Source organism: Ranitomeya variabilis, chromosome 2 (assembly GCF_051348905.1).
Source record: "Ranitomeya variabilis isolate aRanVar5 chromosome 2, aRanVar5.hap1, whole genome shotgun sequence".
NCBI lineage: Eukaryota > Metazoa > Chordata > Amphibia > Anura > Dendrobatidae > Ranitomeya > Ranitomeya variabilis.
In genome coordinates this window covers 640,904,766-640,922,951 of record NC_135233.1, presented here as the reverse complement: position 1 = coordinate 640,922,951, position 18,186 = coordinate 640,904,766, and the positions used below count along the sequence as shown (strand labels likewise).

Sequence of the window (18,186 nt, the reverse complement as noted above, 5' to 3'; positions counted from 1 at the left end):
GGACAGAAAGGACGAAGAAATACTAAATGTACTTTTAATTTAGTTGATAAGCAAATACAGATGACAATGCACAGAATGAAGCACCATCAAACACCTGTGCCCAAACAGGGAATTATATGTAAAGTATTCAGTGCAAAAAAATTACATGACCCATATAAAGAACAAAATAACCAAATAAAGCACAAAAAAACAACAGGGTAACATTAAAAAAAAAATATATGCTTTATTACATCACTAGTAAAAACATGATTGTAACAGAAGGGATAATCAGGTGGTGAAAAATGCCAATAGTGGAACCACAGGTCTAGGCAATTAAGTACACAAGAATGCCATATATCCTCTCCAAACATCTAATCTGTATATATACAAAGTGGAATCTATGTTGTTACAGGAATTAAATAGAGCTGTAGGTATAGAGAAGATGGAGGAGTAGGAAGGAAATATCCAGTATAAAGTATTACCTCAGACCAGCGGTGCCACGGCCCCTACGCGCGTGTCGGCTAGTGTGCCTTCTTCCGGGGGAGGGGGGGTGTGTGTGTCATACTCCGCTGAAGATGACACTGGATGTTTGTGGGCCCCTCGAGGGGATTGGTTATCATTAGGCCCATTGTCATGGCAGCTCTGGCGCCTTGTAGGCGGCAGAATGAGGCTTCAGGTGCTCCTGTGTGTTTGAGACCCCTGATCTACAGGATGCCACTACTGAGTTTATGCATACAGCCATAGGTTCTACCAACAGTCAAAATAAAAAATAGAGGGGCACAATTTTCATTCCTCACCTCTTTAATAAATACACAATAACGTGACAGCAGTTGCAAGGTTAGCTTCCAGAAACGGTGGGCAAGTAGTGGTAGGTAGATGTCATCAGACCAACAAGCAGCTAGACACGTCCACAAGACATTAGTAACTCTGAGACAATATGCACTTTCAGCTGAAAAACACAACACCCAACAGAATAAATATAATTACCAACCTATTGTATAAAAAGTACGGTAATAATACATTGGGTTCATTCATTCATTGGGTGGATCGGCCCAATTACATGTGGCTATGTGCAAAAAAGGATTATTGTTAATACCATCTGCAGCTGTACATAGCCAGAGCCTGACCATCGCCTACTGTAGATAAACCTTCTTATTAAGACTGTCACATATTCACCAACTTTGAAACCTAGCCATTTATTTAGCTACATTATAATACGTAAACCTAATATACTCTTTGCTGTATGGCTGCTTTTAGAGTAACAGTCAATGAGTAGAAGTATTCTTGGAAAGTGATGTTAGGTTCTATACCTGAAGCCTCCTCTTGATTAGAAAGTATTGCAGATTCTAGGCTTCCTGCTATTTCTTTAAACCTAGGAGGAAAAGAAAATTACGTCAAACATTTACCAAATGCATTTTTTAATTTATGGCTTATTAGCTTCTAAAAATATATTTAATAAACGTCAACTGTGTATACTAGTGTTACCCATCATTCTAATCCTGCATCAGATAAGAAGTCTGAAAACCCTTCCAGACAGGGCATAAAATAGTCCCCATTGGCCAGTGTGAAAACTGCAAGATTTCTAATTTTGCTTATCACAGATTGAGACAAAAAAAGTATTTAAAAAATAAGTACCTGTGACAGGAAAACCTTATTAAAAGCACCACTTCAGCATTTTATGTTTTGAAGACAGTGACTGGAGAGTATATTACTAGGGGCAGGGAACTACAATTAATTGAACCACTCCAGCGCTGCAATAAAAAAATAAAACCTGGTGCTTTAAATAAGAGTTTTTTCTTTTGGATTATATGTTCATTCCACTTAATGTGCAATGAGGTCCATCAAAAAGAAACAATCCCAATAAAAAACACTTATATAGTGTGAACAGAGCTTTAGAATGTTTGGGTGGGAAGAAGTGAACTTGCCAAAGCTTTACATGATTACTAGCACACCGTAAATCTAAAACAGGGTAGTGCTATGAACTGATTTTCATGGAAACCTCTATCTTATCTCAATCAAATCTAGTACTAAAGATCTGTTGGTTTTTTTTGTTTTTTTTGGTGAACCTTCTTGCACCTTTAAAGGGAATCTGTCAAAAGGATCATTTCTCCTGGGCATGTAGGTCGCAGAAAGCTAAATAAAATGATACCTTGATATCTATGTTCCAATGTCTTATTCCAGAGAATTACATCTTTTTTCTTAAAGTAAAGGAGCTGTTAAAAATCGATGGGCCGGACGTGGATTTCCCTGAGCATGCGCCTCCAGAGCTTATTTTATATGAAAGGGAGCGTTAGGCTACGTTCACATTTGCGTTGGGCACAGCGTCGTCGACGCATACCGACGCATGCGTCATGCGCCCCTATCTTTAACATGGGGGGCGCATGGACATGCGCCGGTATGCGTTGTACTGCGTTTTACGACACATGCGTCATATAGACGCACAAGACAGGGCGCAGGGGACGCTACTTGTAGCGTTTTCCCTGCGCCGAAAGTCCCGATCTGTAGGATCTTAGGACAACGCATGCGTCGCAAAATGCTGCGTTGTGTACATGCGTTGTTGGCTGTGTCGCGTCGCCGACGCTGCACCCAACAACGCAAATGTGAACGTAGCCTTAAGGCCCCGTCTCACTTAGCGACGCTAAAGCGATCCCATCAACGATACGACCTGTCATGGATCGTTGCTGCGTCGCTATGTGGTCGCTGGTGAGATGTCAAACAGTGAGATCTTCCCAACGATCGCTGCTGCGATCTCACTGTTTGACATCTCACCAGCGACCTGTAGCGACCTGTACAACGATGTCACATGGGAGCTATTATGACGATTCAGTGTCTGAGTCGTCAACGAGGTCGTTGGTAAGGTGTCAAACACAGCGATGTGTGCTACCCAGCGGGACCTCAACGATCAGAAAACGGTCCAGGCCATTCCGACACGACCAGCGATCTCACAGCAGGGGCCTGGTCGCTGCTACGTGTCACACATAGCGAGATCGCTACTGAGGTCGCTGTTGTGTCACAAAACTTGTGACTCAGCAGCGATCTCGCTAGCGATCTCGCTTAGTGAGACGGGGGCTTTACCCGTGTGATCCATGTAATAATTGTTTGTCTGATCTCACTGCAGAGCTGTGCGTAAACAAAACCAGTACAGCAGAGCTGAGCTTTATCCTCTTACAAACACCTCTGCAGCTGTCCTCATACTGCTTTCAGTTCAGTTGTACTTCCTTTCCCCCGTACTGGCTGCCTGTCAGATGAAAGCTCATTCACATGCATGAATTCAATCCATGGTATTCACACAGAAACTCGCACCTCGTATAATCTATTGTGCTGTTCACATATCCGATTACTTTTGTGGACCAAGTGGGTCATGCAAAATTGTGGAGACATATCTGATATTGATCTGAGTGTTGGATCAAAATTGGCAATGCAAGTCAATAGGTCCGTGAAAACATTGGACAGCACGCTGATGCCATACGAGTTTGGTTCATTTTTCAACGGACTGCTCGATAAGAAAAGATTGAGAAATTATTTTCCTCATCAAAGAAAATCTGATGAAACTTCTCAAAAACACTGATGAAATATGTTTTTCTCCTACATAAAAAAATGACATCTAATAAAAAAATAGAGAGAAGCCAGAAAGAGTCCCCCAGTAAATATTTCTCCCGCATCCAGCTTGTATTTCAAGCAGCATGAAATTGGGACACATTCCTTTTAAAGAGGACATGTCCCAGATCAAAAGTGGTCAGTTTTTGCTTTAATATTATTCTCGCTGCTCCTATTTCTTATTTGTCTTTAATACACAATACGGATCTAGTGCTATGGGTCATTTAGTGTACAAAATATGCTAATTTTTATGGTGATTACCAAGGGGGGTGTTGCTCACAGAGAAATTATGGAGAGCAGCCCAACAAATTCCCTAGAGAATCTGGTGAGCAATACCCACTAGGTAAAGATCATAAAAATAAGCATGATGGGGCAGTAAACAAAAAGGCCCATAACTCTAAAACCTTCTTATGGTAAAGAAAAGCCCCAGAACAAAACAAAAAACAATTCTGAGGGTAGCTGCAGGACTAAAATAAGAACAAAAACTGATCACTTTTGACCTGGTGACAGGTAGTCTTTGACCAGAAGAAATCTGAGGGTAGACTGGATATCTAGTATGGTTGCACTTTACTGAGGCTCCCATTACAGCGCACAATTATCTAACAAATTACTACCATCCAAAACGAGCTAACGCTATAACAAGCACTTGCTTCTGACATAGAACATTAATGTGGGTGCCAAAAATGGAACTACTCTGAAGCCATAGTGCAAATTTTTGCACAGAAGGCCACATCACCCGATGGCCATCTTGCAGCTTATTGAAGGGAAGACTTCTGCAACACTACTGGACACACCATGCCCTCTGCCTCACCTTATGCTGATAACAGGCACTGAATGCTGAGGTCCTTCGATAGTAAAACGTGACTGTATGCTATGCAGAGCTCCCAGTTAACTCGCATCCCGAAGGCGGTGGGGCCTGTTTTGCAGTGTGGTCCACCCACACTCCTACTCCTCCTGACCCATCCCCAAATCCTGGGACTTGATAGGCCCAGATGCTGTGCAACCTTACAGCAAAGAGTTTCTGATGAACACCAGCTGGAACTGGTGAGCAAGTCTGTTGTTGGCATAAATTCACTTGCCATCTTGCACATGTGCACAAGCCTTCCCCACTTTTTAAGACAGGAGCAGTAAACAACTCCATACAAGACACCGCTTCATCATCAATGTACACTGATGGCACCCCAGTGCAACCTGGCATCTCAAATTTTCAAACCATACACAGCATTGAAGTAGATTTTGGTGGCGAGAACTGTTGCTTGCAAGTGGAAGACCTTCAAAAAAGGATGAATTACGTAAACTCATTTTCTTCTCTCGATTTCACTCTTATGTAACCCCTTGTTTTGAACATACACCTTTTTATATCTTGAGGCGAACACCATTTCTACAATACAATCCTCAAATTGTCAAACCAAGAATGAAAAGTCATGTAACTATGTAAATCATGGAATCGATATGCAAGTGAAAAATGGAAAATAAACGTTCAAAACATATTGATTTATCCAGTATTGAGCGCCATGCGCAGCAATACATGCACTTTCATGCCTTGGTTGACTTCAGTGAGGTTAGAAATCATCAAGATCAGCTGCCAGCAGCTCCCTGTGTAGTTGCCGACCAACGATGTATGAGATGTGCTGGATAGGAGTCGACCATTAATAACCTCTCTGACCGCATGCCAAGGCGTGAGTGAGTGCATGTATTTCTGAAAATGATGCCCAGACTCGATAATTAATAAATCGTCATCTTTTAAAAGTTTTGTTTCCATTTTTAAATCATTACTGTGTCTATTGAGCCTGTGATTTCCATAATTTCATTAATTTTCCTTTTTTGTGTTGCAAATTCAATGTTGAGGAGTGTCTAGGAGCAGATTATGGTAACATGCAAGGTGCCATGAATCTTTTCATTTTAGCATTTCAAATTCTTATTCTGATTATGATTTGAGTCCAGAAAATAAGAGTCAATAAGGCCTTTAAAAAAAAAAAAAAGAAAAGAAAAAAAAAAGGAGCCATGTTCCGAGACCCCTAGCGTTTCCATTTTTCGGTATCTGGGGTGGGTGAGGACTTATTTTTTGCGTGCTGAGCTGACATTTTTATTGATGCCATTTTAGTGTAGATACGATCTTTTTATCACCCGTTATTGCATATTAATGCAATGTTGTGTCAACCAAAAAAAGTCTGACAGCTTCCAATAAAATCAAACCTGTTAATTCAAAAATGAGATACAAAATGTACATCAGCGGAGAATATGATCAGAATAACATGAAAGGAGAGTTACTGGTCATGTAATTTTGATGATGTCTTCCACTGATGTACGTTTTTTTAGCTAATTTTTAAATAAACAAGTTTGATTTTATTGGAAGTTGTCAGACTGCTGGAACATTTACCTTGGACTTTTTTATATATTTTTTGTTTTCCCAGTTACGTAGTGGACTGCATCGAGAACAATAAAAATTATTGATATAAGTCAAAATTAACCCCTCCACCACCTTGGGTGAGGACTTATTTTTTGCGTGCCGAGCTAACGTTTTTATTGACACCATTTTGGTGTAGATATGATCTTTTGATCGCCCGTTATTGCATTTTAATGCAAATGTTGAGTCAACCAAAAAAAAAAAACTTAATTCTTTCGCTTTGATTTTTTTTTCTTGTTACGCCGTTTACCGATCAGTGTAATTCTTTTTACACATTGATAGGATTCTGAACATGGTGATACCAAATATGTGTTTTTTTTATTGTTTTATTTTGAATCGGGCAAATGGGGGTGATTTGAACTTCTATATTATTTTTTAATAATTTTAAAAACATTTTTTTTGTTTTTTACTTTTTACTGGCTTCAATAGTCTCCGTAGGAGACCTAAAGCTGCGATCATCGGAATGTTTGTGCTACACCGAGCAGGGCTTCAGCCCTGCACTGTGTAGCACAAATGCTCACTTGCTATTAACGATGACCGCTGGGTGGTTCCCGTAGCAATCCGGCATTGACAACCACACGGGTCTGCTGCAGACCCAAGGTTGTCATGCCAACCCATCGGCGTCCTGCGATGGGTGGGATTAGTGATGCGCTTCCGGCGCGATCATGTTAAATGCCGAGACTGACAGAGATTGACAGCGGAATTTAACATGCTAAGAGGCGTGGGTGGATTACGATTCCAGCCGCGGCTCTTGGTGCACAGGTCAGCTGATGAAATGCCAATCGCCCTGCACGGTGTTGGGCTCCTACCACCCTCAAGGAGTCTGTTTCGGAGCGTTTGAGCAGATACATGGATGTTAACGGCCTGCTGGAGGTCATTTTGCAGGGCTCTGGCACTGCACCTCCTTGAACAAAGGAGGAGGTAGCGGTCCTGCTGCTGGGTTGTTGCCCTCCTACGGCCCCCTCCACAACTCCTGGTATCTGCTCCATGCTCTGGACACTGTGCTGACAGACACAGCTACCCTTCTTGCCACAGCTCGCATTGATGTGCCATCCTGGATGAGCTGCACTACCTGAGCAACTTTTGTGGGTTGAACAGTAGACACCGCTACTGCTACTGTACCTCTAGGGGTGAGAGCAATGACAAAATGCATAAGTGACCAAAACACCAGCAAAAAAGATGAGAACAGAGAAATGGTCTGTGGTCACAACCTGCAGAACCACTCCTTTATAGGAGTTGTCTTGCTAATTGCCTATCATGAGTGCCAGTGAATGCACATAACAGTAGTTTGCTCTACCCTCACAGGGCACAGAAAAGTAGGCCCGTACAGGAGTGCGATGCTTGATACTGTGTGGGTGTCATCCACATGAAGCAGTGCAGGAGGATGGCAATTGCATGAAGAGAGGCGGCGCCGAAGCAAGACCAGACTCACCTATAGGGCCAGACCGCCCTGTAGAAGCGTATAATAAAAGGTCTTTTTCTTGTCTGACAGGCTGGATTGGGGGCATATATACAGCATATTAGGATGCTATTAGTAATGAGCGAGTGTACTTGTTGCTCGGGTTTTCTCGAGCACGTTCAGGTGATCTTCGAGTATTTGTAAGTGCTCGGAGATTAAGTTTTCGTCACCTCAGCTGAATGATTTACAGCTGCTAGACAGGCTGAATACATGTGGGAATTCCCTAGCAACCAGGCAACCCCCACATGTACTCAGCCTGGCTAGTAGCTGTAAATCATTCAGCTGAGGCGATGAAAACTTAATCTCCGAACACTAACAAATACTCAGAGATCACCAGAGCGTGCTCGGGAGAACCCGAGCAACGAGTATACTCGCTCATCACTAGAAGCTGTACATGAGAGCTTACAGGTACTGGCCTTAGCTCATATGGGAAAAACCTGGTGACAGGTTCCCATTAAGAATCTATTTTTTTTTTCCGTTATGCATAGAGATGGCTACTCTTAGTTTGCACCTGTTCACACCAGTTTTCGGATTAGTCTTTTGCTATAGGTTCCCTTTAAGGATACACTAGGAGTTGTAGGTTAATGCAATACAATTGTATTTGAGGCTGACCTGACACTACATTTTATTGGTGTACTAAGCTTGGCAATGTATCACTGCACCGACTGCGGCTCTGGTCAGGTGTGGGTGTCAACAGGGCAGGCAAAGTACGCCTGCGCCGGAGCCGCAGCGTGAATACAAGAAGAGGACGCCATCGTAAGAAGATGGGAGACCCCGGACCGCAAAGCCCATCGTACCGGGACCGCCCCTGGGTGAGTATAATCTAAACTCTTTTTCTCATCTTTCAGGATACATCGGGGGCTTATCTACAGCATTACAGAATGCTGTAGATAAGCCCCTGATGCTGGTGGGCTTAGCTCACCTTCGATTTTGGGGGGTGACAGGTTCCCTTTAAAGTGCCTAGGGCAGCATGAATTCAAAGATACGGTCCTGGCCACAGTGTGAATGCACACCTATGGACTGCATCTATACCATCATATGGGTCAGTTCATTTTTTTTCTTTTTAATATAGCTAAAGAATTATAAAGCTAAACAGGGGTGAGTGTTTACTATCACAATATGGAGTACACTGCAGAGGAATGGCATACATGGGTGTAGTCCATTAAGGAAGCCTTTGTTAAAACGCATGCACAAAAAAGTCTGCTAATTTGCCAGGGACCATGATGAATATACGAACACTATTGGGATGCTGTACTCTGAAGTGATGAGACCAAGATAAATGTTTTTGGAAGTGATGACTTGAAAACTATATGGCATTGCAAAGGCGATGAGTACCAACAAAAATGTATGTTGCCTACAGCTAAACATAGTGGTGACAGTGTCCTTATGTGGGGATGCACGAGCGCTGCTAGTGTCCGGGAGCTACATTTTATGAATGGTACCTGAATTCACCAATGTACTGCTCTATATGCCACCAACACTCCATGCCCCTGTTAAACATGCACTTTTCAAACATGCGAATTATCCAAAATTCATATCTAAGGTCACTGTTGCATTTCTACAGAAGAACAGGGTGAAAGTGTTTGAATAGTCAAAAGAGGTCATTCTTGAAGAATGAAAAAGGATAGAGGCTGCAATAAGCAACCAACTTATTAATTTCATATCTAGAAAACTTGGTGCCATCCTTAAAAATCATACAAGTCATAAAAAACTAGTACATCTAGAATTTTTCATGCTAAGTGTGTTCATTTTTATTAACATTACTTACATGTTATGGGTTACAATATGTTCTAAGAAACTCAGTCTGGTAAAAATGTTGGAAATTGTTCACGTGTTCAGTGAAATACTGTTTAAAATCTTTTCAAAGGTAGTGTACTCATTTATGCCGAGCAATATATAATATATATATATATATATATACACATAAACACACACTATATACATGCTCATTTACGATCAGCACTGTGTGTGTACCTTTTGAAAAGTAAGATTTTAATCAATATCTCACACAACAGATCTTCATTAGAGATTTAGAAAAGATTCTCTCCTGACCCCATATCATTACCTGATCTGAAAATATACAGGCAGATTCCACCTATTATTAAAACTGTGGTAGAAGGGATGTGCACGTAACCTCTTTACACTTGCTTGGGAACCACATTGTCTTTCAAACTTCCTCAGAAAATCCATGCTTAAAGTGTATTTCTGGAAAAAAAAAACATTAATATAACACAATAATAAACATTTAAGGTCACATTTATATAGTTTATAAGAGGAGTTTTTCCCCAAATACTCATTCATGGCATATCTAAGGTAAGTCAGACCCTAAAAATCAGAGCGTAATGTCATTTTGATCTAAAATCTGTGCAGATAACATTCAGTCAAATACCATATACCGTATTTTGCGGACTATAAGACGCACCGGACCATAAGGCGCACCCCAAATTTGGGGTGAAAATTGCAGAAAAAAAGATTTTTTATAAGATGGGGGTCCGTCTTATTGTCCGAATTTACAGTATCTTACCTGAAGGCTGGCGGTGGCAGAGCAGGGTCACAGGAGGCATGGTGTCGGCAGAGGTGGGGTGATGCGGTACGGCGTGCACCTGAGCAGGGTCCCTTCCTGCTTAGGTGGGCGACGCCACGGCCTGGTGTTCATGGGAGGGTTGCAGCACGGGTTACCGGCAGAGGTGCTGGGATGAGGAGGTGCTGGGATGAGGAGGTGCAGGGATCAGGAGGTGCAGGGATCAGGAGGTGCAGGGATCAGGAGGTGCAGGGATCAGGAGGTGCAGGGATCAGGAGGTGCAGGGATCAGGAGGTGCAGGGATCAGGAGGTGCAGGGATCAGGAGGTGCAGGGATCAGGAGGTGCAGGGATCAGGAGGTGCAGGGATCAGGAGGTGCAGGGATCAGGAGGTGCAGGGATCAGGAGGTGCAGGGATCAGGAGGTGCAGGGATCAGGAGGTGCAGGGATCAGGAGGTGCAGGGATCAGGAGGTGCAGGGATCAGGAGGTGCAGGGATCAGGAGGTGCAGGGATCAGGAGGTGCAGGGATCAGGAGGTGCAGGGATCAGGAGGTGCAGGGATCAGGAGGTGCAGGGATCAGGAGGTGCAGGGATCAGGAGGTGCAGGGATCAGGAGGTGCAGGGATCAGGAGGTGCTGGGATCAGGAGGTGCTGGGATCAGGAGGCGCAGTGACAGGTATGGTGTGAGAGGGTCCCTTTCCCCGGTGAGGTGATGCAGCAGCTCGGTAAGGAGCAGAGCCGGGTGAATGCTGTTGTTATCGGTGGTGGCGGCCACCTTCCGGGGGCCGCGCGAGCGCAGATGAAGCGCTCTGCTTCCCGGGGCTTCAGGAAAATGGCCGTGGGAGGCCGCGCGTGCGCAGATGGAGATCGCGCGGCCATTTTCCTGAAGCTAAGAACTTCAGAAAAATGGCCGCCGCGATCCCCATCTGCGCACGCGCGGCATCCCGCGGCCATTTTCCTGAAGCCCCGGGAAGCAGAGCGCTTCATCTGCGCACGCGCGGCCCCCGGAAGATGGCCGCCACCACCGATGACAACAGGATTCACCCGGCTCTGCTCCTTACCGGGCTGCTGCATCACCTCACCGGGGAAAGGGACCCCGCTCACTGCTCCTCCTCATCTCCGCACGTCTGCCGCCGCACCTCTGCCGCCGCACCTCTGCCGCCACGGGTAAGCCTGCATTTCGACTATTAGACGCACCCCCCATTTCCCCCCCTTTTTTTTGGGGGGAAAAAGTGCGTCTTGTAGTCCGAAAAATACGGTATATAGCATATAAGATACTCTGAAGCATTTTTTCATTGGATATTTTTTATCTTTTAAATTTGGTGTCATTTTATAAATACATTTGAGAAGTTTTGCTCAGAATTCCATGAAGAAAAGGACAAAAACTATATTTACAGGTAAATGAGGATTTCTAAAAGGAAAAAAAAACAGATCATACAAAAGATTGGTATAAAAACATTGGAGACTTTTAGCAAGCATATAACTGTAGTGTTTTAGCCACCACTTCAAAATAAAACACATGAAAAATAAAAAATGATTGTGGCACAGTACAATAATAACTTTAGCTGATGGGACAATTTTGAGACTCAGCATACACAAAGAATACCTTAACTATAGTATAAAAAAAGTCAAAACTGGAGAGAGACTAAAAGCTAGCCACAAGATTAACCCATTAGTGACAGAGCCAATCAATTTTAACCTGAAAAGGGTTGTGCCATCTTATAACATATAGCCAACGCTGCAGACATCATGGAAAGAAACCCTTTCACTATTTAACCCGTTCACCCCAGGTCATTTTCCTTTTTTTTTTTTTCGCTCCCCTTCTTCCCAGAGCAATAACTTTATTTTTCCGTCAATATGGCCATGTGAGGGTTGTTTTTTGCAGGACGAGTTGTACTTTTGAACGACACCATTGGTTTTACCATAGAATGTACGAGAAAAAATTCCAAGTCGCAGAACTGATAATCTACTATGAGCGCCGGCCACCAGCATGTAACATGTTAACAGCAGTGGGTGGATGGCTAATCCACCAGCAGCTGTTAGATTTAATCAGCTGGCACGTGCCAGAGAAAATGCGGGCTCAGCGCCGGAGCCTGCATTAAAGGGGAAGACCCGACATATGACATATTTGTGCATTATATGTCATGAAGGGGTTAAACCTATTAAAAATGATGTCCCATTCAAATTAGATGTACCTTTGATGGCCAGTATGGCACACCCTAGTGTTAGCACCTCTGGTCTCTACGTCCGTCCATCTAGCCCTCTTGGCCGAGCATGCGCTGTTAGATGCAGTAAAGTGTCTTAACTGACCTCGCTGTGCGCCTCCTGCCCCCTTCTTGATGAGCAGAGCTAAATAAGCGCTTGTCTTGCTGATGGCTGCTACCAGTGCAGTACAGATGTGAGGCGCTTGGCATCTGGTTGCTGCTCTGTACATGGGCAGCCATTGATACGGCAGAGCTTTGTCATCTCAATCACTGCCTTCACCGACCGCAGCAACCAGATGACATCACAGGTGCTGAACTCTTTGCCCTGGCAGAAGGGATTGAGAAGATAAACCACTGACTACCTCACTGATCCAGCTCCCCGCTGGTCGCACAGGTCAGCCACCCACACCTCCTTCTCCACAGCGGTGACATGTCTCCTCCCAAACTTCCTGCCATCTACAGACCTCCCTCAGCTTCCAGAAAGGAGCTGAATCAGTGAACAGTTTAATAAGTGCTATGTCTACTCAAGAGATGTTTCCAGAGCAGAGAGCAACAGTTGTGATGAGTTTGTCATCTGGCCATTCTTGGTATGCCCTCTTACAGCTCCCCCATTCTTTTTATGCCTTCCCATGACTCGCGGGGCTTCTAGCATTAGTCTCAAAATGTAGTTTTTAAGGGAATCATTCCATCATCAGGTTTTACTATGTAATATGAGAGCGGCACAATGTAGGGACAGATGCCACTTAGTTTGCTGGGTGCAGCAGTCACGATAGTTTTCTCTGCTGCAGATCTTGCACTGCTCAGTTGTTAGAACCCTTCCCCCTCCACAGCTTTCCGAGTACATTGCATAGTGACAGAGCTAATCACTGCTGGGGGTCTGGCAGAACGAGGATGCAGGAAGCCAGTTGTGTAGTAGTGATAACCTCCTACTAATAAGACATTGATTGTATTGCGACAGAAAAACACAGCCCAGTAAGTGACATATCCCTGTAATCAGGGTCTGTCCCCTATATTATGGTGCTCTCAGATTACATAGCAAAACCAGCTGGCAAATTCACTTTAATAGATAGTTGCAGAACAATGTATGATCATAGCCTCGGAACTGCGGAGAAACATTGATATAGTTAATAAAAAGCCGATTACCTGATGAAATATGCTGGGATTTCCGGGGTTGAAAAGGGAAGGCAATTTTTCCTCTAATCCAGAAGCTATCTCTGGCCAAACAGAATTCACTAAGAAGTCGTATCCTGGAACCATATCTGCTTTTTCACTAAAAGATATCAGATAGCAATGTCAGTTTTTAAAGCAGCATAGGGGGCTTCATTTGCAAATGTAACTTGTCCATTAAACTCATTGCAATGTGGTAAACTTAGGAATGCTTGAAGGTTTTCCATCTCAGACATTAACCCCTTAACGCCTGGAGGTATTTTCATTTTTGCGTTTTCGTTGTTTGCTACCCTTCTTCCCAAAGCCATAACTTTTTTTATTTTTCGGTTAATATGGCCATATCAGGGCATGTTTTTTGAACGACACCATTGGCTTTAACATATCGTGTACTGGAAAACGGGGAAAAAAAAATCAAAGTGTGGTGAAATTGCAAAAAAGTGCAATTAAACAATTGTTTTTTGTTTGGCTTTTTTGCTAGGTTCACTAAATGCTAAACCTGACCTGCCATTATGATTCTCCAGGTCATTATGAGATCATAGACACCAAACGTCTAGGTTATTTTTTATCTAAGTGGTGAAAAAAATTTTCAAACTTTGCCCCCCCAAAAAATTGAGCCATTTTCCGACACCCGTAGCTTCTCCATTTTTTGGGATCTCAGGTCGGGTGAGGGCTTATTTTTTTGTGCGCTGAACTGACGTTTTTAATGATACTATACTAGTGCAGATACGATTTTTTGATCACCGGTTATTACATTTTAATTAAGTGTTGCGGCGACCAAAAAAAAGTAATTCTGGAGTTTTTACTTTTTTCTTGTCATGCCGTTTATCGATCGGGTTAATTCTTTTTTTATATTGATAGATCGGGCAATTCTGAACGCGGCGACACCATGTGTATGTTTTTTTAATTGCTTTATTTTGAATGGAGCGAAAGGGGAGTGATTTGAACTTTTTTTTTTTTTTTTTTTAAATTTTGGCATGCATCAATGGGAGACTAGAAGCTGCCATAACCCAATCGGCTCTGCTACATACAGGCGATGTATGCAATACATAGCAATCCGGTTGTCATGCGAACCCATCAGCGACACACGGTCATGTGCAACTGGCGCCGATGGGCGGGGTTTCCGGCGCGCATGCCGGAAGGGCGTGTTAAATGCCACTTCCAGAGTTTGACAGCCGCATTTAACCAGTTAACAGCCGAGGGTGGAGCGTGATTCCACTCGCGGCTGTTTGAGGCACATGTCGGCTGTTCAAAACAAATGGCATGTGCCAGAAGGGAGGGAGGGAGTCCGACATCGGCGTACTATTATACCCGATGGCGGAAAGGGGTTAACCCCTTCATGACCCAGCCTATTTGACCTTAATGACCTGGCCATTTTTTGCAATTCTGACCAGTGTCCCTTTATGAGGTAATAACTCAGGAACGCTTCAACGGATCCTAGCGATTCTGAGATTGTTTTTTCGTGACATATTGGGCTTCATGTTAGTGGTAAATTTAGGTCGATAATTTCTGAGTTTATTTGTGAAAAAAACGGAAATTTTCACATTTTGAATTTTTATTCTGTTAAACCAGAGAGTTATGTGACACAAAATAGTTAATAAATAACATTTCCCACATGTCTACTTTACATCAGCACAATTTTGGAAACAATTTTTTTTTTTTGCTAGGAAGTTATAAGGGTTAAAATTTGACCAGTGATTTCTCATTTTTACAACAAAATTTACAAAACCATTTTTTTTAGGGACCACCTCACATTTGAAGTCATTTTGAGGGTTCTATATGGCTGAAAATACCCCAAAGTGACACCATTCTAAAAACTGCACCCCTCAAGGTGCTCAAAACCACATTCAAGAAGTTTATTAACCCTTCAGGTGTTTCACAGCAGCAGAAGCAACATGGAAGGAAAAAATTAACATTTAACTTTTTAGTCACAAAAATTATCTTTTAGCAACAATTTTGTTATTTTCCCAAGGGAGAAACTGGACCACGAACGTTGTTGTCCAATTTGTCCCGAGTACGCTGATACCTCATATGTGGAGGTTAACCACTGTTTGGGCGCACGGCAGGGCTCGGAAGGGAAGGAGCGCCATTTGACTTTTTGAATGAAAAATTGGCTCCAATCTTTAGCGGACACCATGTCGCGTTTGGAGAGCCCCCGTGTGCCTAAACATTGGAGCTCCCCCACAAGTGACCCCATTTTGGAAACTAGACCCCCCAAGGAACTTATCTAGAAGCATAGTGAGCACTTTAAACCCCCATGTGCTTCACAAATTAATCCGTAAAAATGAAAAAGTACTTTTTTTTCGCAAAAAAATTATTTTAGCCTCAATTTTTTCATTTTCACATGGGCAACAGGATAAAATGGATCCTAAAATTTGTTGGACAATTTCTCCTGAGTACACCGATACCTCACATGTATACAATTTTGTTATTTTCCCAAGGGAGAAACTGGACCACGAACGTTGTTGTCCAATTTGTCCCGAGTACGCTGATACCTCATATGTGGGGGTAAACCACTGTTTGGACATGGTAAGGCTCGGAAGGGAAGGAGCGCCATTTGACTTTTTGAATGAAAAATTATCTCCATCGCTAGCGGACACCATGTCAGGTTTGGAGAGCCCCTGTGTGCCTAAACATTGGAGCTCCCCCACAAGTGACCCCATTTTGGAAACTAGACCTCCCATGGAACTAATCTAGATGTGTGGTGAGCACTTTGAACCCCCAAGTGCTTCACAGAAGTTTATAACGCAGAGCCATGAAAATAAAAAATAATTTTTCTTTTCTCAAAAATGATTTTTTAGCCCACAATTTTTTATTTTCCCAAGGGTAACAGGAGAAATTGGACCCCAAAATTTGTTGTCCAGTTTCTCCTGAGTACACTGATACCCCATATGTGGGGGTAAACCACTGTTTTGGCACACGTCGGGGTTCGGAAGGGAAGTAGTGATGTTTTGAAATGCAGACTTTGATGGAATGCTCTGCGGGCGTCACGTTGCGTTTGCAGAGCCCCTGATGTGCCTAAACAGTAGGAACTCCCCACAAGTGACCCCACTTTGGAAACTAGACCCCCTAGTGAACTTATCTAGATGTGTGGTGAGCACTTTGAACCCCCAAGTGCTTCACAGAAGTTTATAACGTAGAGCCGTGAAAATAATAAATGTGTTTTCTTTCCTCAAAATTATTTTTTTAGCCCAGAATTTTTTATTTTTCCCAAGGGTAACAGGAGAAATTTGACCCCAAAAGTTGTTGTCCAGTTTCTCCTGAGTACGCTGATACCCCATATGTGGGGGTAAACCACTGTTTGGGCACATGCCGGGGCTCAGAAGGGAAGTAGTGACGATTTGGAATGCAGACTTTGATGGAATGGTCTGCGGGCATCATGTTACGTTTGCAGAGCCCCTGATGTGCCTAAACAGTAGAAACACCCCACAAGTGACCCCATTTTGGAAACTGGACCGCCCCAAGGAACTTATCTAGATGTGTGGTGAGCACGTTCAACCCCCAAGTGCTTCACAGAAGTTTACAACGCAGAGCCGTGAAAATAAAAAATCATTTTTCTTTCCTCAAAAAAGATGTTTTAGCAAGCAATTTTTTATTTTCACAAGGGTAACAGGAGAAATTGGACCCCAATAGTTGTTGCCCAGTTTGTCCTGAGTACGCTTGTACCCCATATGTGGGGGTAAACCACTGTTTGGGCGCACGTCGGGGCTTGGAAGGGAGGGAGCACCATTTGACTTTTTGAACGCAAGATTGGCTGGAATCAATGGTGGCGCCATGTTGCGTTTGGAGACCCCTGATGTGCCTAAACAGTGGAAACCCCTCAATTCTAACTTCAACAATAACCCCAACACACCCCTAACCCTAATCCCAACTGTAGCCATAAACCTAAACACAACCCTAACCCCAACACACTCCTAACCACAACCCTAACCCCAACACACCCGTAACCCTAATCCCAACCCTAACCCTAATCCTAACCCCAATCCCAACCCTTACCCTAATCCCAACCATAACCACAACTGTAACCCCAACACACCCCTAACCCTATCCGTAACCCTAACCACAAGCCTAATCTTAACCCTATTTCCAACCCTAGCCCTAATTCCAACCCTAAATCTAATTCCAACCCTAACCCTAAGGCTATGTGCCCACGTTGCGGATTCGTGTGAGATTTTTCCGCACCATTTTTGAAAAATCCGCAGGTAAAAGGCACTGCGTTTTACCTGCGGATTTACAGCGGATTTCCAGTGTTTTTTTGTGCGGATTTCACCTGCGGATTCCTATTGAGGAACAGGTGTAAAACGCTGCGGAATCCGCACAAAATTGACATGCGGTGGAAAATACAACACAGCGTTTCCGCACGGTATTTTCCGCACCATGGGCACAGCGGATTTGGTTTTCCATAGGTGTACATGGTACTGTAAACCTGATGGAAAACTGCTGCGGATCCGCAGCGGCGGATCCGCGGCCGATCCGCGGCCAAATCCGCACTGTGTGCACATGCCCTAACCCTAGTTCTAACCCTAACCCTAGTGGAAAAAGAAAAAAAAATATTTTCTTTTTTTTTATTATTGTCCCTACCTATGGGGGTGATAAAGGGGGGGGGGGGGGGGGTCATTTACTATTTTTTTTTTATTTTGATCACTGTGATAGGTTATATTGCAGTGATCAAAATATACCTGGAACGAATCTGCCGGCCGGCAGATTCGGCGGGCGCACTGCGCATGCGCCCGCCATTTTGGAAGATGGCGGCGCCCATGGAGAAGACAGACGGACGCCCGGAGGCTCGGTAAGTATGAGGGGGGGGGGGGGGATCTGAGCATGGGGGGTGGATCGGAGGACGGGGGGGTGGCATCG

General features: G+C 43.7%; 1 protein-coding gene across 1 annotated transcript in view; it reads right to left on the bottom strand.

Moving 5' to 3' along the window:
* Nucleotides 1-18,186, bottom strand: part of COG2 (component of oligomeric golgi complex 2) — a 90,594-nt gene that overhangs the window by 50,917 nt on the left and 21,491 nt on the right. Inside the window, exons 9-12 of the mRNA XM_077289117.1 lie at nucleotides 13,309-13,435; nucleotides 9,508-9,647; nucleotides 1,290-1,351; nucleotides 777-928 (exon numbers count right to left, since the gene is read on the bottom strand). Coding sequence (XP_077145232.1) covers nucleotides 777-928; nucleotides 1,290-1,351; nucleotides 9,508-9,647; nucleotides 13,309-13,435 — 481 coding nt within the window. The remainder of the gene's footprint in view (nucleotides 1-776; nucleotides 929-1,289; nucleotides 1,352-9,507; nucleotides 9,648-13,308; nucleotides 13,436-18,186) is intronic.